At 36.5% G+C, this 21,929-nt stretch overlaps 1 protein-coding gene across 1 annotated transcript in view; it reads left to right on the top strand.

Moving 5' to 3' along the window:
• UBR3 (ubiquitin protein ligase E3 component n-recognin 3) overlaps positions 1–21,621 on the top strand; it is a gene marked incomplete at both ends in the record, with an annotated part of 91,150 nt that extends 69,529 nt beyond the window's left edge. Inside the window, 8 exons of the mRNA XM_079539337.1 lie at positions 5,485–5,581; positions 13,882–14,006; positions 17,040–17,147; positions 17,643–17,753; positions 18,450–18,626; positions 19,727–19,936; positions 21,031–21,170; positions 21,504–21,621. Of these exons, the coding sequence (XP_079395463.1) occupies positions 5,485–5,581; positions 13,882–14,006; positions 17,040–17,147; positions 17,643–17,753; positions 18,450–18,626; positions 19,727–19,936; positions 21,031–21,170; positions 21,504–21,621 (1,086 nt within the window). The remainder of the gene's footprint in view (positions 1–5,484; positions 5,582–13,881; positions 14,007–17,039; positions 17,148–17,642; positions 17,754–18,449; positions 18,627–19,726; positions 19,937–21,030; positions 21,171–21,503) is intronic.
• Positions 21,622–21,929: the final 308 nt, after the last annotated feature.

Raw genomic sequence — 21,929 nt, forward strand, 5'->3', positions numbered from 1 at the left:
AATGGTAATATGGAACGTAACAGTATGCTTTCCTAGACGTAGAATGTGTTGGGAATGCATTTGAGCACTTCTGTTTTCTGCACTGGTTTTCAGGAGACTTCATGATAAGCTTGTAGATACAGGTTTGTCAGTATAAAGTCCGAAAAGATTAAGGAAGCTTTACCTTCCTTAAGAGAGATTACTTTGCTAGTAAATAGTTACTGTTCAGATGCAATCAAACTGTATTTTCTTCATTTCTTGGAACATTTACTATCTTTACTGTCTTATTCTGCAGACCCCAAAAAGCTTGCAGAAAAGAGAGATTCATTGGATTATTTGAGACTTTAGGACACAGATTAAAACATGAGATATCTGTTATGGTATTTTAGAAATCTGAAGTAGTAATTGCACTTCAAGATGGCATTCTTGTGAATGATCTAATTGCACACTTCTCAGTGTCAAGGCATTCTGAGAGATCCAGAATAGTATATGCAGGAAAGAGCATTTGAAGTGATTAGAAGGAAAAACATTGCTGTAAACTGGAGAAGTTTATGAAAGTGGTGGGAGATCTAAAATGTGGATAGTACTTTGCCATTTTGAGGCTAACCAAGTAGTCTAAACTGTCAATCTGACCAGTGGTTTTTAAGGCAAAGTAAAGCTCTTAGGAAAAAAATGTCAGCAAGAGGAAAATGTCTGTTGTTGGTTCCAAACAGATCTCTCCAGAGAAGGAGACTCCACAACTTCTCAGGGGGAATGGGGCAGCCTGTTCCACTTTTCTGTCACTCTGACAGTAAAGAAGTTCTTCCTTGTGTTAGAATGGAACTTCTTGTGTTCCAGTCTGCCCACAGCCCCTTGTTCTATTACATACATGTTTACTGTTAAAAATACCCGTGTATAGCTAACAATTTTTAGCTTTGTTATCCACAGCTGTCAGAATTCACATACAGTGCCTTAGATTTCATGTGTCAGGAAGAACTGTTTGAAGTAATTTGTAAAGACTTGAAGAATTGCTGTGCTACACTTCCATAAGTCTCTGTTTTTGCCTAGTGTCAGCTAGTTGTACCTGGTTCACACTGTAGTTGAAAATGGCAGCTGAGAAGGATATGAGGAAGTAGTTCATGCAGTAGTTCATGTGACACCAAGGTAAAGGAGAAATCAAGGGTATTTTGGACAAGAAGATACTGTATGAAAAAGGATGTTAATGTAAACTGTTGGAAGGAATAAGAGGGGAAAAAAAATGTAAAGCTAAATCTGGTGAACTATGAAACTCCAGAGAATAGATGGAGTTAGTGCTGGATTTTTCACATCATGGTATAGTGGATTCTTTCTCTTATGTGGCTCCTTCAGTGAAATGTAATATATGCTTGGTCCCACAGGCTGTGCATAAGCAAATTATTGTATTCGGGATGGATTTGGTTTCAATGATGATCAAATAACCCAACTATTGTGCTGTGAGGAATAATAGCTTCTGGCAGGGAACGACGAAGGAGGAGCAGCTGGAGGCAATAATTACTAGACCCAGATGTGAATTCAATGGACTAGTCCAAATAGCCAGAATTTCAGGAATGGCAAACCTGAAATAAAAGGATATGTATTTCTTTAAATGTACATCTCATGAGGGGTTTTCTTTTTTGTTTGTGTTGACAAAGAATGTGTATTAGCAAGAACAATTTGGTAAAGCATTAACAGTCTTTGCACTAGAAGCCACTGGGAAGTGGATGGGAACTTCACGATGAACTGAAATTCTGAAATACACTAAGTTGTTTTTACTTAAGTGTTTTGTTGTTCTAAGCTTGATCGCTTCAGTGATTGCTTATAATGTTGTACCAGGGCAATGAACTGCAGCACAGAGATGAGACTGAGCAACTGTGCTTGGGAAACTAACACTGCCATCACAAAAACTGTTGTGAAACAGGAAAAATAAAACTTTCTGTGAAGATAGAGGACAGAATGATGAGACAATAGGGTTCAGTTAAGGTTTGTGCAAGAGATGGCATTACATAGCCTGTTCATTATTGTCTGTGACAGATTTCAGTGAACAGACAATTCTGCCTCAAACCCTGGTATCTCAGGTCATGTTAAGGCAGTTTCAGCAGTAGCTCACCATCTTCAGCTTTTTGATGTAACTTGAGCATGCTGTGTCTTGAACCAAGTAAATGAATTCATCTGTTTTTAGAAAGGTTATTTTTTATATGTTTGGCAGTGGGTGACAGAGGAGTGCCAGGGGCACAGTGGTGAAAGGGAGAATGGGAAATGTCTGATTCAGTACTGTCAGTGAAATCCCATGTTGTATAATGAGAAAAACTGCCGTGCTGAAAAATCTGCTGTGACACAGCAACAGCTAAGAATTGTGATCATATCCTGGAGTTTAGCCAGAATAAATATTAGAATTCTACCTTCTAATTATTAACATCAGTAGCTGTGTATTACTCTGACCTTTCCGCAGGCTGGGATTTGCAGGCTGCATCTCACATTATTACAAAAACAAAAAAATATGAATTTGCCCTCAGTGATGAAGCCTTTGTTCAGCTTTGTCCTTATCCCTGTGTCCTGGGCTTTCTGTTTCTGACAGTTGTGAGGCCTAAGGTTAATTCAAAGCTTCCGCTTTATTTATTGAATTCTTAACTTCGTAATCAGTTGATGTTAGTATCAAACAAAACTGAAGTCTGTAGCTGAGAGAAGAGGGAAAAAAGAGGTTTTATGTAAGGAAAAGCGTGCCTGTTTGCATGTAGAGTTAAGATGCTGCTTGTTTCACAGCAGAACAGAGTCTTTTCTTCCTCTGTATCCATTCCCAAAGAAGTGACTCTGTCATTGTGCTGTCAGCATATAGATAGCTCTGATGTTGGCTCACAAGGACGTTCAGCCCAATTTCCTTGGACTGGAGCAGAGGTCAGTTCCAGAGAAAATTGAACAATGCATTTTTTATTTTGGTGTGTTTGTATTTCATCGTACAGTTCATTTCCCCACCTCTTCTTACTTTCAAATGGACACAGATTACAAATGCAACTGGATTCGTTTTACATTACTTTGGTCCCATCTGAAATTATACTTCCTTTCATTTTATTCACTGCTTCTGTGGCAGAAGTTTTTGTACAGTCAGATTTATCAAGGTTTCCCATGTGCACTGGGGATTATAAGCAGATGAGTAATTTCCGTACTCTGAACATGTTTCACAAATTCAGTTTGTGTCATAATGAGGAAGTTGCACTAGCCCTAAAATAATGACAGAGCAGTTTTTAAGTACTTAATGTGGTTGCTGTGCTCGATATAAACTGAAGCAGCTTATGTAAAACCTTGACATTTAATGTGACTTAACTTCTCCAATTTATATGAAATGAATAAATCAGGCAATTTGTTTTTTCCTGAACGCAAAAATAATTTCATTTATTTTTAACGTTAACAGTCAATCACTGTATTATGTACATAAAGAAGTTTTGCCTAATTTTGTCAGACTAAGTATTTGCCTCACTGTTATGTGACTGTTAAATAATACTCACGCTCTTTACTACAAGGACATCAATTATTCAAATAAACATGACCAGAAAGTTGATATCTTAACCTTATTTCAAGTTAAATTCTGGGGGAAAACTATATGTAAATTAAGAACATAAAGATCAGAAATAGTTTAAGAGATTGTCCGTGTTTTTTCAGTCATCACATAATGAGAACAAGTTTAAAAACCAGCGTCATGGGTTGTAGAATACAAGTAGTCGTAGTTTAAATTAGAGAAACTTGGTAAGATAAGCAAATCCATTATCTGTATCACTTTGAAAGAGAGACTTGGTAACATGACAGGAATTGATACTCCTTCTTCTGTAGAATTTAATTTTTGTTTCTTTAGGAGGCACGCATATATAAATATGGATATTACTGTTTCAGAGCAGTCATTTTCTGAAATGATCGATTTTAGATGATTGATTATAAATTACAGATCAATTATATAAAAAGCCTTACAGAAAGCTTTTTCTCTAGCTGTTTGAGTGAGGCTGTTTTGTTCTGTACTTCTTGAGACTTAACGTTATAATAAGGATATATATATGTATATATATATATATATACACATATATATGTGTGTGTATGTATATATGTGTATATTACAGTGTATATCACAGTTGATTTTATATATATATATATATATATATATATATATAAATCAACTGTAATATACCTGCAGGACAGACAGCTTCTCTCATTTTTTTTCAGCAAGCCTTGAAGCTGTAGCAGGTTGGATACATTTTGGCTTGCTGATTTTTCTCAGATGGTTTTTATGAAGGGCCCATTGAAGTTGCTATGTTGTGTGAAGGTTTATAGCTGCCTTAAATAAGTGAGGTTCCCACCAAGAGAGGGAGATATTTTCCTGCACTTTCTGGTGAGAACAACGGAAGAGGAAAAAAGATGGGAAAAGCCTAAGGACTAAGGGAAGAGATTTTCAAAAGAAATGCTGGATGTGTGAAGGCAACACTTAAACTTCCCAGCAATTGAGAGAAACTCAGTAGTATGTGCTGTTTTCCTTTCCAGTGTTTCTATCTGTCAGCCTGAGACTGGTTTCCATGGGGGAGTCGATCAGTTATTCTTGTTCCTTACAATGCAACTCCTGTTGTAGTAGGGAGATAATCATCTCTAATGTCGCCATCTCAGTTCTTCCACTGGCATTTAAACAGCCAGCCAACTAGTGCCGGCACTGTTTGGCGATGGGAATAAGACTTGAAACAGCTGTTTTTTCTGTGAGTGTTGCAGAAGAGGAAAGGTGACAGTGGGGGATGTCTTTGGGCATTGCTATACATCTCTGCTTGAGATCTTGCTCGTGCTTCCCTGTCAATTAAAAAGGGGAAAATTCTTTTTGCTTCCCATCTACTAACATACTCTGCTTTTAAGTATGCGGCAATAAGATGAAGTTATTGAATTCATCTGACTAGTTCAGAAGTTTGCGCTGTCTCTGTGCTTATTTGCTGTCCTTAAAGCTTTGTGGAATTTTGAATGAAGTTTGTAAAACTGGATAATTCCACCTGGATGGCTGCTTGAATCTTCATATCCTTGCATGAAGGAAGGCAAATCTTTTCTGAGGTCTCAGTATTTCCCAATAGGAACATTCCTTGTAACGTCAATGCAATTTGAATATTAGTTGTTATAGCATGCTTGTGAAATTCCATACTTTGAAAAACAAATAATTACATTGCTATGTAACTATGCATTGTATTTTGTTAGATTAGGGCCAAAACTTTTAAATGGAAATACTGAATGTTGATTGAGTCAGTATATAAAAATAACTGGTACAGACAGTTCTTGAAAGCTTTAGAATAACAACAGTTAGGTACCTGGATAGTTAACATTTTTAATGAGTTACTCCAATCTGTTAGTGGCATTAAATGAATTTAATGATTTGACAGGTGATTGGCTTCTAAAAGCTTGATATAAAATATAATACTATTTAACACTCGGTACAAAATAAAATATGGAGTCATATGGTAGAATGAAAAATTTCCTTTGGCTTTTCTTTCCAGACTGATAAGTGAAGAGCTGCCCGAAGTTCCTGTACTTTACAGAGATGTCTCGTCCCTTTTGCTAATCCAGATTTTAACCATGCCTCAGCCATTGCGCAAAGGTATGTTGCAAGAATATGTGTATTTAAAAGATTATTTATGAGTGTGCATTCATGGTGACTTCGAGAATTGTAAATTGTAGCTTGTCTACTGTGCATTCTAAAATAATGTTTCTCCCTTATCTACAGAAGGTGGCATTGAACAGAAATTTTTGCTGTAGTTCGACAGGCTTATCTGTGTCCCTTGTCTTCTCACCTTATCAGTCAGCCTATTCAGTAAAGATACAAGAGCTGAGCCAAAACTATTTATTTTCCTGAAGGAGAGGTGTCCTTTGTTTGACCTTCATCTCTTAGACGGGCAGCTCAATACTTCAAGTTGAACTGAGTGCCTCAGGCTGAAAGATTGTAATTTAGTTTGAAATTCAGAGTTTAAATTGCAGCACTTGTGTATAATAGGTAATTGCTGTGATGTTGCAACCCTAGTAGAGACAGCATATTAAAAAAATTTGGAGTAAATATTAATTTAAGAACCACGGTTATGATCTTAGCAATGAAAAATGTTTTAAAACATAATTTTCTGTATAAAAGGATCAGATGAAACTTGTCCATCTTGCTAGTAGTGTATGCTTCAGGTTATGGTGACTTAGCCCCTCTGCTCTCTGCTTTGATTATTTATAGCTATACCTTGATTTTTAAAGAGAGCAAAACCATTTTTTTAATCTGCTTTGGGATCTGTGTGGCTGTTTTCATGCCTACTGGCTTTTGCTAATTTCTGAATAGGTAAATATGAGGGCTGTTTTACATACACCTAACTTTCTGCTGAAGGAAGTGTTCAGTCCTCACTACTGATTGTTCAAATTGAGTTAAAACTTGAGCTCAAACAACTTTGTGTCAGTCAACATGGTGGGTTGTGTTGTTTGTTATGTTGTATGTGTTTATGGACTAAACATGTCCAATGATTATTAGGTAAAAAATCTGGAGTAGGAAGCATACTGTTGAAAACACTTACCATTCTGTTTTTTTAAACCAGTTTTAATGTAAACTAACTTTGTTGGAGTTAAGAGCAGCAAAATATAGCCTAAACAGAGAAACTTCAGGGAAGGGAGTGGTCAAGCCAAAGTCCAAACGATAGTCTTTTTGTAGCTTACAGTTGAGCACTTGTCATGGAGTTGACTAGACCAATCTATGTCTGTGACCGGGGCAACAGGCCTCTGCCCTCCCCTCCCCACCCCAGTCCCACAAAAATGGGAAGGAAGGAAGGGAGGAAAAGAACAGCGGCAACAATCTATGGAGGAAAACTTATTTTACTATAATATCAAATACAATACAAAATAACAAAATATAATACAATTTAATTGAAATTGAGATTAATAAACCAGACAAGATGAGAGAGAGAGAGAGTTCCCGGGACCGATTCAAACCTGAAAAGCTTGGAACGGCTAGGAAAGCACCCTCCAGCACCCACTGCCAGGCAGCAAGTGAGCGGCCCCCCCACCCGGAAGGGCCAGATCCCGTGACTTCAGTAATGTACAGGGACAGGTACCTGGGATTGGGGCAGTGACACCTTAATGCCCCATATACTACATGATGTTTTGATGTGGAATACTGAAACCCAAAAACAAAAAACAAAAACAAAAACATGGAACCATGACAGCACTGAAGAATACCATTTATGAAAGCCTATCCTAGGAAAGGCAGTGTTCAGTTAGTGATGGTAAGGCATCCTATGGATAAGTCTGTAACATACTACACATCAGTAGCACATCTTGATTTTGCTCTTAGCTTTAGTATTTGTTGCATTTGAAAGGTTAAAGGCAGGCGGCAGGAAGGTGATGAATGTAACCGCTTCACAACTGCAGAGCATTAAATCAGAAATAAATTAGTATTTATCTTTCTAATTTTTGCTTCATCAAAACAGGCAGAGTGAAAAGATCTTTCATAATACTTTGTCCTGAGGTGTAGAATGCAGTTCAGAAAAATAGGTAATAACATATTTGTGTAGAACTTTTGTAATTGGGGGTATAGGTCACAGAGTTGAGTGCAGATATCATTAATTCTTGGTAGAGAGGCTAGGCGTGAAAAGGTAAAAATGAGTTTTGCTGGGTCACATGCCAGGCTAGGGACAGATGGAAAAATCCATGTTTGACCCTGCTGCTTCCTGAATGTTCTTTGCTGCTTTGAGGTGATTGCAGGGTGCAGGAGTTGTGGGCTTGGCTGACACCAGCACTCAGACAGGGCAGGCGCCAGTGTGCTGATAGATAAGTTTGAGTATATTCTTTTAATAAAAGACTTAACACCGCCTCATCTGCAGTGTAGTTGCAGTGTGCTGCAGAACCTCATGGTAATGGTGATGAAGAATGTTTGGGGCTTAGAGAATGAAAGATTTCCTTCCTCTTTTAGTGCTGTCTTTTAATGGGACTGGTTCTGCAGTATTTTTTTTTTTTATAGGCATGTTAATGTGTTCATAGAAGCAATATTTGTATCCTTATAGGAAACTAAAATAGCTCAAGTATTAAATCATCTTTCTGTTCATTAAAACTGTTTTTAGAATAGGCAAACAGGAGGGCTCTGTAAGGAAAGGACCCAAACTTCATCTTCTGCCCTTCGGATACAGCACTAAGAGTTGTGTTAACTATCCTATTAACTCTTGGATGGCTGTCAGTATCTTTTACAATCTGACATCAATTAAGTAATAAAAATGCCATTAACGTTCAGCCTTTTCACTCAGAGAAGAAAATTGATCTGGACACATCGCAACGAACACAGCAAATTAAATCCTTTTCTGCTGGAGGAACTTTGTGGTGGAGGTCAGGGCATTTACAAGCACTTACCGAATTTGTCAAGAAGAGAATGAAAAATATACAGTATACTTCTTTTGTAGTGTAATCAGCAAAATAGCCTCTGCGTTCAATAAATGAAAATAATTTTATGTTTTTAATCATAATTTGTTAAAATGCTTGATACTAGAACATGGGTGTAGCTTTTATAGTTTTACATGCTCAGCATTTTGAAATGTGCTCAAGACTAAACACATAATCCACAAAGGAGGTTCTGGTTTCATTTTGTTGCAGCTGTAGTGCAGAGGATAGGCAGTTCACAGTTGGGACTTACCAACAGTGAGTAACAGTAAATGAGGATTTTGTTTTTTTAGCAGCTCTAGCTCCTTTCTTATCGAAATACAAAATGGTGTTCTGTATGAAGAAAGGCAGTACAGAAATGGAGACAGCAGCTTGTTGGATGCTAAAAACTTAATTGTCCTTGTAAACCAAATTTACAGCCTTTTGGTGACACAATTCCTATATATTGAACAAATCTCTTAATTAAAAATAAACTATTCTTCATAGTTGCCATTAAATGTGAAAATTTTTATTGTCCAAGGACCTGACTTGAGACCCCTGCAAGCAGGTTTGTAATTGCACAGTGTTTGTCGCTTCTACTGTTTTCAAATTCTGTTTTGCTTTGAAAGTAAAATAAATAAAAATTAAAATAAATAAATAAATAAAATCACTGTTGCAAAGTACTTAAAAATACAAAACAAAACTGATTCTAGGTGTGTGTGTGGCTCACAGGTGCACAGGGCCATTGCTGAGCTAGCTGGCTGTCAGTGGCCTGGTGCTGTCCTCAGTGCCTCACATGCAGGGAGGGGCGGAAATTAGCTGGGGCTCCACTGTGCAGCCCAGCGGTGCTGCTTGGAGCGTCTGTGATGTGAGAGTGACACTGAGAGTTTAGCCTAACTTTCATATGCTGTGGGAAAGGTTTTCTTCTTTAGTGTGTAACACCTAAGTTCAGCCTGCACACACACCTTTATTTCTATTTTCCCAGCTCTGATAAGGCCTGGATGCTGAAGGGTCTGACCTGCATGCTCTGACATGTTCTTTTTTCTCTAAAGTTTCAATGACATGCAGCGAAAGTAGAGCAGGCAGCACCGGGGTGAACACTCAAGCTTTCCTTTAATGATTGGATAAGGATCTTGTCTAAAAATAGGATGAATGTAATCAACTTGAATAGTATCGAATTTGAATGTGGAAGCTGAAGTATTTATCTGTATATATAGAGGCTTTCAGTATGCCTTTCATAGATTGTATTAAGTTCAGCGCTCTGTTCTGAAGATACTTGTTCAAATAACTGATCAAGTTGTAGATGAGGAAGAAAATTTTCAAAGGCTGTTTATATGAAGATGCCCTTTTGAGTTCACTCGAAGATTCTTCCTTTTGCTTTCTTTCTGCTGTCATCACCTGCCAGCATATGCTATCTGATTTGCTAACAATTAAACTGGAAGATTGTTGATAATGCACTAACCTGCACACTTCTTGCACTAATACTAAAGCTAGGGTTTTTGAAATGTTTCCTATATAAACTCTATTCTTAAGGTATTTTAAACTCTGTTTTTAAGGGGCTCTTAATGGAATAGGGTGCTGTGAAGTAATTTCGTTCCAAAAATTTTTTACAAGTAGGAACATAAAAGCATTTCTCAACGTTGTGCAAAAATAAGAACAAAAATTGAGTACTAAACTCTCTCACTTATAGTGACCTAGTCTTACTAATGTAACTTTTAGATTGTCAGAATAGTACTAATTAGTCTTTGTAGGCATATACCTAAGTCCTAATTGCATTTAGTGCAGGATGTTTCACAGTGTATCATCTGCAGCAGAAGGGATGAAGGCATCACAGCTTACAAATATACTAGCAATCTTTAGAATTACTAGAGGGGGAAAAAACAACAGAAGTGCACAGGCTCCACCAGGGGGCCATTAAGAAAACACAGTGCAGCATCAACAGAAAGGCAGACAAGATAGCGCTTCACAAAGGAAGGAAGCAGCTCTTTGTGCTAGATGAGAATGTAACAGCTCTACAGTTATGGATACCTGCAGATGTCAAGTATCTTTCATTTTAGTAGTAAGAAATTTCATATAATAGTGGGATGATAGTTGGTCATCCTAGTGGTTTTTTTTATTAATGCAGCTCCCCTGGGATGTTTTTGTTAATAAAATACATGTCTCTAAGCCTGGGCCCTCATTATACAGCAGACTAGCAGACTGTCTCTGAGATGCTCCTCTGATTTTATTTATTTATCTATTTCCTGAAAATATGCCATGAAATTTTACAGAAGTCAGGACCTCCTAATAGTAGCCCAGGCACTCTCCTGTATTAGCTGAACGTGTGCTTTTGGAACATAATTCTCTGTTCTCAAAAAAACAAATTCGTCATCATTTATGAGTTATGTAAGTAAATACAACAATAATTTATTTTTAAACATATATGTAAGATATAAAGATCTCTAGTGAATTTAAAAATAAGCTATGGGGTTGAATTAGAGATGAGGAAGAATCATATTTAACGAAGATCAGATTTGAGTAAATGTAATAGTTTTAGCATATTAAGGAGTGCCATGTGTGCACTGTAGGATCACAGAAGAAACTATTTAGAGGAGGACATGGCTGTGGCAGACTGCTGAATGGTGATCAGTGGTCTGATTTTCCTGCAACAAAAATAAATTCCAAGATGCAAATCTGATAATTGAAATGCAGACTGTTGTTACTGGCATAAATAATTTTGATACAACCGAAATCTTTGCAATGTTGTATTAGGGAGGAATATCTTGATTTCCACTGAGAAAGCCTTCTGCACACTTTGCTTCTTCTTCAGTTAGATGTTGGAATCATTTCTCAGCTGTTATTGACACAGGCTGTATTCAAACACAGCTGGCAAACAGAACTTTTCTAAGAGGCTCTTCTAGTCAGCAAAGCCTAGAATTTCCAAGAAAAAGCAAAGGACAGAGAGGGCAGTATTTAAAATACAGATGTTACTGCTCTCTATCTCCAGATCCTGCTTGTCTTGTTAGGCCCAGCTCAGAGAGTCTCTTGGGTGGTGTATTCCAAACCTCCTTTCATGCTTCAAGAGTGCTGTCTTCTGTTCACTTAAATTATGAACAATTTAATCAAAACACAAAAGATGCATACCAGTGTTTTTAGCTGAGCTAACTAAGCTGTTTCAATATATCTATTGTTCTGATTTTGAACATGTGACTAAAATATAAAGAAAAGAACAACAAAATGTTCTCTCAGGTGAGTGTTAATATCTTCTGGTTGAATTGAGTGAATTATGTTCTTCAATATTTTAAGAATAAAGAGAGCTATTCGTATTACTTAGAACATCAAAAGTTAAACTTTAAAATTTAACACAATATGTAAAGAGATAAAGCAAATGTGTGAGAACCATTACAGCTAATCTGTATTGGTAGATTAGCCAAAATAGCAACCTTCTTGCTGAGTGTTTGCTTCACCAAAGTTCTTGGAGCCCCACTTGGTCTTCATATTCATGTAAGATAGTCAGTATTCAAAAGAGATTGCAGTTAGGCAAGAGGTTGGGAAGACAACTGGTACTTGCATAGGTATGCAATCACACTTGCCTACATTCTCTTTGAATCCTTTTCTTTTTTTAAAGCTAGAGCAGCACCAAATATTTTTAAAGTAGATAACTTCTGCAGTAAGCTTGTCTTATGAATATAGGAGATTGTGAAATTTGAAGTTTTTACTTCTGTCTGAGTCAGTTATATCTGCAGAAAAAACAATTTCATTATTGTTTTCACAGGTCTTTATTGCTTGTGTCTGCTATTGGCTGAGTTGGAACTCTGTGCTTGAGGTCATTTATAGCTGCAGTTGTAGGCTGTAGCTCAGGCTGAAGAGGCAATTATAAATTCTCAGAGTGCTCATAGTTGAATTTTGTGCATCTCAGCCCAAAAAGCTTACTGAAATTTTACCCCTTCTATTCCTCAGAAGGATTTCTAAGGAAGTAGAAGTCTCAGCAGAGGAGAAAAGTGTGGCCTAGAGTGTTAATGGGATATGATGGATTCCCATTCTGGGAAAATGTGGAGAGGAAAGCCAGCTATAATGCTACCTGCTGAAGAATTGGTTGAGTGAAGTGTAGCGGAGTTTGTTGTCATGTTTGATGTGAACAAGTCAGGAAGATAATGAGAAAAAAAAAAAAAAAAAAGTATTAATTTCATCATTAGAATAAACAATCTTTTTAAGTGCTTAAATTATGCTTGTTTTATACACTCAATGACATTAAAAGTATCAAAATCTATCTCCGCATTCATTTGTAAACATTTGTTAAATATAAAAACAATTGTTAGTTCATAAACTTCATTATGCACCTAAGTCTTAGGTGTGTTCATTTCAGAAATCAGTAGTTGTTTTTGATACCAGGTAGAAGAAAAGAGAAGGAAGGCATTTCATCTCGCTTATCTCCTTTTCATCTTCATGTAAGAAGCTTGTTAAAATCCTTTGGGAAGAAAAAATGAAGTTTAACCCAATTTTTGTAAGGTGTTTACATAAATAAAATTATTTTGCTTAACTTCAAAGCTTCAGTAGATTTTTTTTTTTTTAATAAAATCTTCATTTTTGTGTACATTGTTTTAGATTTAATATATTGCTGTTATAGTTGTGCTTTAAGAAGTGGTAAAACTAATGATAGAAATTTCTTTGATCTACCTGAAGTTTTTAGAAATCAGATCATTTGCAAAGAGAGATACAGCCCAAAGTAAAAAGAGACAGAGGTTGTTGCTGCATTTTCCTTTTAGAGATGATTACATTCACCTTTTTCCTGTTCCAGTTTTAGGACATTGCATATCAACTCTATTAGCTTCCCAGAAAAGATTTCAAAGCCTTTTTCCTGCGGCTTATATGTAGGAGATAAGCCCTTTAAATATTATGAAGAAGCGTAAGCAAATAAAGATTTTTCTTTTAAACCAAGTTCTAAAACAATAATCTGTCCTTTATCCTACTTCTGTATTCACATGATGTTTGGTTAATAATTATTCAGTGTAAGAGTGATTTGCAGCATGTCTGATATGACTGGATCCTTATCTGGATGCAGAAAGAAACTGGAGTATGATAAATGTCCTTTGTGCTGTGATTTCTTTACAAAATTAACTCTTCCAGTATTTGTATGACTGTGACTTAACTCAAATTAAGTCATTACCAGTTGGTGTGGTAGGATGCTAGCTTACATCTACAGGACCTAGTTAGTTGTAGCCATCAGTAGTCAGTGGCTTAACATGAGGCAACATTTGGACAAAACAGAATTTTGTAACACCATCAAGTCCTTAGGAGAGATTACTTGTGATCAGGATTAAGATGAACATATGGAACAGTGGCAAATTACTTGCCCTTTACTTGTTCAGTTCACTAGGGTACTGAAGTTGGTTTTGAAAGTAAGTAAATATAATGGTTTTATGTCTTTGGGTTTTTTTTATACTTTCAAGTGAAAAGCAAACAAAAAAATCTTTAGCTAAAGCCTCTGCAGTCAGTATGATTGCTAAAAATATAAAGTGTTTGTAAATGACTTGCTTTGTTTTACAGAACACTTCACCTGCATTGTAAAGGTGCTGTTTACTTTATTGTACACCCAAGCCTTGGCAGCACTTTCTGTTAAATGCAGTGCTGAAGATAGGATGGCATGGAAGCAGTCAGGAGCTCTCAAAAAGGTTGGTTAATTTATTAAAATACTAATATTTTTCATTTATTACTATTTATTACTAAAATTTTTCATTTATATTCCTGGTAAAAATGTAACAAAATGCTCTGCTTTACATATAATAATTTGCTTCTTCTTAACAAAAATCGAGTATTTTGTTTCTGTATGTGCCATTTTTACAGGCTTTGCAGATTTCAGGGAAACCTTCCAGTTCCAGAAGTGAATTTCAGATTTGAGATTATAACTATGTAGTATCACTTTTGAGTTTGTTACAATGGTAAAAAGGTAGTATTCCTTCCTAGATAAACCGTGTGTTGGTCAGATGCACCACTCCTTTACCAGACATACAGGCAGACAAGCTTATTGCTGGAAAAAACCTTTCTTGTTCACGCTGTTCTTGGCTAGCCATCCTCATGTCTCTCAATTTGCAGTCTGAGGTGCTCAGGTGAGAAACAAAGAAGGAAATTAAGAAAAGTGTGAACTAAATAGGGGAAATATTTCCTTATCATTTCCTTATCTTTTGATGGCATTTACGAGTTAAAGGGAAGCTCAGCTGATTGAATGCCAGTTCTTACCAAAAGACACAGTTCCCTTAGCCAGTCTTCCCCACCTTCTTCCTGCACTGGCACTATCATTCACTTAATCCTTCAGCTAGTCTTCTGCTCAATGGATTGATTAGTCAGAAGGCTGCCTGTGCATACCAACGGAAAAGATGGAAGTGTTGGGGCAAGAGAGGAAATGGAAGCAGGAGTATTCCTCTACAGCCTGTTGGCTGTAAAGTGAAAGGCACACTGAGAAACACGACCTGCATTTCACGTGTAAGTTGGATTTGTAGCTCTGGTCTGTCAGTACTCCAAGGTGCCAATGACATGCATTGGCCAACACTGAATAATAGTGCACTTCATTAAATTTCCATTCATGTAATTCTTTCAATGTATTTTTATGTCATTACAGTTTCAAGAACGTTTGCTTAAGAATGTTGCTGTTGTGGGTTTTTTTGGTTTTGTTTTGTATTTTTCTGTTTACTTAAGTGATTCCCAAATGATGGATTTTCTACAATTTTAAATCATTGGTGGAAGGCATTAAAACATATTAAGTGCTACCAGTTTATATTCTTTTGTAGTCCATGTGATAAACACGGGCTGCTTTTTTGTTAGCAGCAGAAGTTTGGGTTTATCTGAACATACATTTACAATGCTTATTTTGCTGTCTGCAGTGAGAGATTCGATTGTATAAAAACCGACTTAAGGCATTGACAAGTAAGCTTGCTACCTGTGTTACTAAGATGTTTTCTTATAGAAGCATAAAAGCATTTGCAGCACATAAAGAAACTTGTGCTTTAGGCTTGCGAATAATGATAATATCTCAGATAATGGTTTTCTACAGTAGCTGTTTCTTTTGATATTGAAGACAGCTCCATTTTAGTGAAATTTTCACTGGTATGCTTGTCTTTGGATGTTAAGAATGAGTGGGAAATTGTAGTATATTAAACAGGACGTTAATGTGAATGGATCCTGTTATCTAATGTGGTTCAAAGAGCCCAACAAATTAACTTCTGTCAGCTTGAGAATTTTGGCTTTTCTCCTGCGATAAGCCCATTGGAAATTGACAGTTTTCTGAGTGGTAGAGCAAAGAAGTAGGAGGTAAATAGGAATGCTGCTCCTTGCTGCATATATTCTGCATGGAGAGTCTCTCAATCCCTCTTAAAAACATCCTCCTCCTTGCTCTTGTCTTGTGTAGATCATCTGTGTACAGAGGTCCAAGTTCTGACAGAAGCTTGGCTGTACGTGCTCAGGTTACTCTCTACGTTATCCTTGTGTTTTCCTTCTTGACTTCCAGCCCAAGAGCAGTAGTTTTGCAAAAGGCCCACAGATGAGCTTGTCCTTCCCCAAATGTATTTCTGGATTTTCTTCCTCTTCTTCATCCTGCATAATGTTGCTGCATGGACCCAATGTGTGTTCAAGAGATCTCTGAGTGCTGGCTGGTGGTAATTGCACAGCTTCCTCTTCCTCTCTCCCATTTCTGCTGTGGCCCATCTCTTCTTTCATCAGCCATGTTCCTGCTAATGCCTACCTAGCAAACATAATCTTAGCCGTAGTCCTCAGATTAAGTACTTTGCTTGCATGTGATGAAGGAAATTGTCTTTATTTAAGGAACATAGCTTTTCCTCAGAGTTTCTGAAGGCCCAAATGGTTTTAAAAATTTGGTTCAGGCTGGCTTTTTCTTGCATGCTGACAACGCTGGATGTTTTGATCCTCTGATGCCTACAGAGATCACACTTTTGTCTTTTGTGGATAATGCCAAGTGAGTCTTTGTTCGGTATTCTGGGTGCCATGCCTGAGCTGAAGTCTTTCCCCTCTGTTGACACCAAGTGATCAAACCACTAACGTAGCTCAGAATTCTTACTGTGATTTCCCTAGGTACAATCTGGTATGACTTGGAAGAAAAGTAATTATGGGAATACAGCTTTCTGTTTCTGATGGCTTTTGTAATTGTTGCCTTTAAATGGTGTGATGCAAAGCTAAGTGGCTATTTGTTCTTTCTACTAAACATGTTTTTCCCATCTGCAGTAGATACTGTTCATTTCAAACACAACTTTTTTTTTTTTTTTTTTTTTTTCATAGACTTGTTTCAATTTACAATACATGGCAAGAGTTTGTAACTTACTCTGATGCGTTTTAGGAAAAAATCATTTTCTAAAATCAGTTTTATTAAAATTCAAGTTCTGCCAAAACACAATCTATCCATAAAGCAATTATTTCTAACTTTAAACATTTTTATGTTCTCGAAAAAAAAAAAAAAAAAAAAAAAAAAAAAAGTGTTTTCATAGAACACTGTTTAGAATATATATAATTAAGGTAGTAAATCGTATTTCATTCTATGAACTAAATGCATTTCCTTTTTGTAAAATTATTTTAAACAACATGCAGCTTTATCAGTCAAAATGCATGTGCTGATGAAAAGAATGTGTATTTTATCACTGTTTCTTTTACAGGAAATTCTTCTTTTTGTGACCAGGCAATTTTTATTTCTTTATTTTCAGAATACATGCAATGGAGAAAAATCTTGGGAAGTATTGCTGGGTCATGTGGTGAGCGAGCTGTCTATGGGGAAGATATATGAAGAACAAGAGACTGATGAATTAACAGTGGTATTGGCAAATCTCTTGAAAATTTATATAACGTCCCTTTTCTATCTCTTGTTGAAGTATTTCAGCGTGGTTGTTGTAATGACTTTTCTCTGATCTTGCTAAAGACTGCAGTACCACTCTATTTTCTAGATCAAAGCACATCCCCTTGGGAGAATTTGTCTATGCAAACCTTTCTTTTACTGACAGTGCTGCGTTGAGAAAGTTGTTGACAAATATTTCTTGTAATTGCGTGTTCTAATCATATGCACAAAAAGCCTTTCGGAAACTTGGAAAACTGAATGTTTAAGTATCTGCCTGGGGAAGTTCTGTGGAGGGGGGCAGGGGGTTGGAAGCAACAAAGTTCTTTCAGATTATTAGTGGACTGCCAGCCCTGGAAATGTGTGTGATACACTGTATCTTAATGGGAGTGCATGTGGATACATTTGACAAATACTGCAGTTTCTTACATTGGCGACAGCTTATTCAGAATTTAGTAATTGCTTCCTTCCCCTGTAGGTAAATCCTGATTCTGTAGAGTGCTATCTGCAGCAGTTCTGCCTACCTTTCCTCAGGATCACCAGCCTACTTCAACACCATCTTTTTGGAGGGGATTTACCTAGTTGCCAGGTACAGACTGGGAAGGGCGCACTCAAATGTATCCACTTAAAAGCTATTGTATTGATTTTGATGTTTTTTTTTCTTAACGCCTATTCCTCTGCAACATTATTTCTCTTCTTTGTATTTCTTTCCAGGGCGTTTTCCCTGAAAAATGTTATATTTAAAACAAACAAAACAACAACAAAAAGACTCACAGCAGATACGTGCTTATTTTAACTGATCATACCTATCTGTCTCATAAATTACAGCAGAGCTTTAAAACTTACAGTGCGTTTGCAGAGTTGACAATCTGCACACAAACTAGACTTCAGTCCTGAGTTTGCTTAATTTAGAGACAATGCATCAGTAGACAATCGTGCTTAAGCTCTGTGAGATATTAAGCTGATTTAAATAGTTTTCTGCTTCTCGTTTCATGGCATCAAAATTATCACCTACCGCTACAAACTTTTTGGTTTTTATTGTTTGTTCTGTTTTTCCTATTCTGACTGGTTTTATTTTGAGAATCCAGTTTGAGATAATTTGGAAGAAGAAATTAGGAAATAGAACCTTTTCTGTTTTTGTGAATATATTCTAGTACAATAATGCTAATATATTTGCTATTGCTATTGGAATAGAGACATTTTTAAATAAACTGTGTATAGTCTAATAAATATAAAAATTTAAAGCACAGGCACTAATCTAAAATCTCTGGTTTTGTATCAAAAGGAAGATGAAGAATTCACAGTTCTTGCAAGCTGTCTGGGTCTGTTACCATCTTTTCAGTCATCTGATGAATTCACCAGTGCCTCTTGTCTTGATTGGCCAGTGCCAGCATTTGACATGATATCACAATGGTGCTCAGAGTTGGCTTCCTTTGCAGACAGACATCCAGATCAAGTAAAGGTATGTAGCAAAACTACTTGTGATGCAAGTGTAGCTGATGTGGTGCTGATGCAGAAGCAGCTGCCACTTGTTTGACTGTGTACATGCTCTCTTGTGTAGGATCAGAGAACCTGACTTGTATATAAGAAAGAGATTGTGATTAGAAATGTTAGTTAGTGGATATGGATTTGAATGGTTACAAAAAGGAATAAGAAAGCCTAACTATTTTCAATATGATTACTGGAGGCATTATAATCTAAGGATGGCATTTCTATTTTCTAACTGTTCCCATATTTTCTGCACCTAGTGCCTATTCAGGTCATGTAACAGAAGCTTTCTTCAAAGAAAATACTTAGCAGAAGTCTGTTGTGCCTATTAGATGCTAGCGATATTTTTGAGCATCAAAGAATCGTTTGAGATGGAAGGGTCCTTTAAATGTCATCTAGTCCAATCCCTTGCAGTGAACGGGGACATCCATGGTTAGATTAGGTTGCTCAGAGCCAGATTATGTCTGGCCAGGTCTTCAATATTAAGGTCGGGTCATCCACCACATCTCTGGGCAACTTGTTCCAATGCTTTATGTTTATTGTAAAAACAAACAAACAAACAAAAAAAAACACCTTTTTCCTTATGTCCAATCTAAATCATCATCAGTATTGAAAAAGATCAAAATGATAAAAGCTGTTTAACAGTTTACTTGTAACAGATTCTGCATCTTCTGCCAAAGATGCGAAAAAAAAACCCCAAGAACAATAACAAGCAAACAAAACAAAACAAAAAAACAGGATTTGAATAAGCCGAATTTTCCTTCACTTTTCCTCCAGTGGATGTGGATGCAGCAGTCCTCTCCGTTTTAGCCATGAAGGTTATTGCACTTCAGTGATTTCACATTTAGAAAACATCCTTGGGAAATGGTTAGCACTCATTTTGTACCTGTTAAAAAGACAAAATGTGTCCACAGGAAGGGTGTTCAGGCAGAAGCAGGGGACTGTTGCACGACACTTCCTAGTATGTGAAATATAGAAGGACTGAGAGAATGACATTCTTCCGTTCTTCGATAATCTTGTCTTAGTTTTATGTAAGTGAATGTGCAGAACTGATACATTGTTCTTTCTTTCTAGGCTTTGCTTGTCCAGGAGCCGAAGTGGGACTTACCACGTCTCCTTCAGTTGCCTGAGAATTATAATACCATTTTTCAGTATTATCACAGAAAGACTTGTACTGTTTGTACCAAGGTTCCTAAAGATCCTGCTGTTTGTCTAGTTTGTGGTACTTTTGTATGCTTGAAAGGATTATGCTGCAAACAACAGAGTTACTGTGAATGTGTACTGGTAAGAGAGATAATTCCAGTTCTGTACTTGTTCTCATTCTGACAGGCATTTTTAACTCCATTGCTTGGTCCTGATGTGATCCTGATCTCATATGAATGTTTGTATCATGTTAAGCCTTTATTTCTAATACTTGAACCTAGATTGGATTCTGAAAAACAGTTTTATTAATCTTTTTAAGCCTCTGGCCTAATTTCCCCTTGTGGAAAAACTCTTAAAAAGCGGTTGTGGGCAGTGTTGACACATTGTTTTCATTTGAACCTATTGAAATTTGCTGCCTTCAGAATGCTCTTATCACTGGACAGTTACAAGAAGTCTGGAAATACATGGGCTTCGCAAAACTGAGGAGAAATTTATAGCTAGGGCATAAGTCAAGCCCAAATAAATTCCATAAGGATCATGTAATTCCTTACACATATCTTTCTCCCTTATTCTGCTATTACAGTGGGAGAAGAGAGAAGTAGGCAAAACTTAAAATGCAATTAACAGTTACATACAAGGTGTATGTATGCTTCATGCAAACAGTTGGAAAAAATTAAGAACCTATGTAACTAATTACATTTTACTTCAGTCAGTGGAGTCATACCCTTTGCTTGTAATAAAGCTATCTAGAAAAAAATACATACTTTACATACAGAAGCAAACAGGAATTAAACAAAAGATTTGTAGAACTGCATACTAGATCTGTGAGCATAGATAGAGAAAGCAAGATTTTTTTTTTTTAACTATTTTCTCTTTTTTTTTTGCCATCTATGCAGAATATTTGGTGATTCTAAATGGTTTGTTATACATCAAATTATAAATATTGTAGAGAATGCTTTTGTTCATTTTTCTTATGTGACTCTTCACAGAATATGAGTACTTTCCCTTGTGTTATCAGAACCATTTTTGTATGTAAAGTTATGGCAGCACAAGATACAGAGTTCTGGTTTGTCTGGTGAATTTTGGGGCAGGATATACCTTATCAAACTGTACCCTAGTAAATAATGCATGTTTCAAGAAAAACTAGTTTATATTTTGAAAGTCCTTTTTGTTATAAAGTTAACAGAGACTAACAATCTTTGTACTCTTCCCTTTCTGCACTCATAATTATACAGCATTCACAAAACTGTGGAGCTGGGACAGGAATATTTCTTTTGATTAATGCATCTGTCATCATCATCATAAGAGGCCATCGTTTCTGCCTTTGGGGCTCTGTTTATCTAGATGCACATGGTGAAGAAGACAGAGATCTTAGGTAATGATTTAATTACATATACGTTTTATTGTTGCTGCTCTGTGTGTATCAGTTATATATAATGCAGTAGCAGATAAAAGTCTCTACTTTCCTTGAAGGGAAAACACCCACTTTCTGCAAGTTTCTCCAAGACGGAGAAGGAGTGCAGCAATCTTACTTAAAACCAAAAGCCCCCTACTAATAAAAATATATGCTTCTCTGGGGGAGGGGAAGGATGAAATATGAATATTCTATATATTTGTTTATATTGACAATGTTTGTTTTAACAATGAAGTTGTTTTCCATTTTATGTGACGTATTAACCATTAGTATGTTTTGTTTTTTTTTAAACAGGCGTGGCAAACCTCTCTACATATGCAAGGAAAGATACAAAGTGCTTGAGCAGCAGTGGGTGTCTCATACTTTTGATCATATCAATAAAAGATGGGGGCCACATTATAATGGCTTGTAAATCACCATCATCTTCATACCATATCATCGCTGTTACCACGAATGAATGCATCTTGACTGACAGTAGCTTTAAATGAATGGGAGTTGAGCTCTTTGCCTCGGGGTAGAGTGGGGAATGGGCATAAAAGGGAAATGGAACTTGGTCAACACATGAAATTTTTTGCATAATATGCTGCTGTTGCTATTAAATAGTCATATAATAATTTGAAATTAAATCCTCAAAATGGTGTGAGCAATGATTGCACTCAGTAGTCCTACTTTTTTTGTCTGATATTGTTAAGAAGCACAAGTTTTACTTACAGTTGTTTA

The sequence above is a fragment of the Tetrao urogallus genome, assembly GCF_951394365.1.
Source record: "Tetrao urogallus genome assembly, chromosome: 8".
NCBI lineage: Eukaryota > Metazoa > Chordata > Aves > Galliformes > Phasianidae > Tetrao > Tetrao urogallus.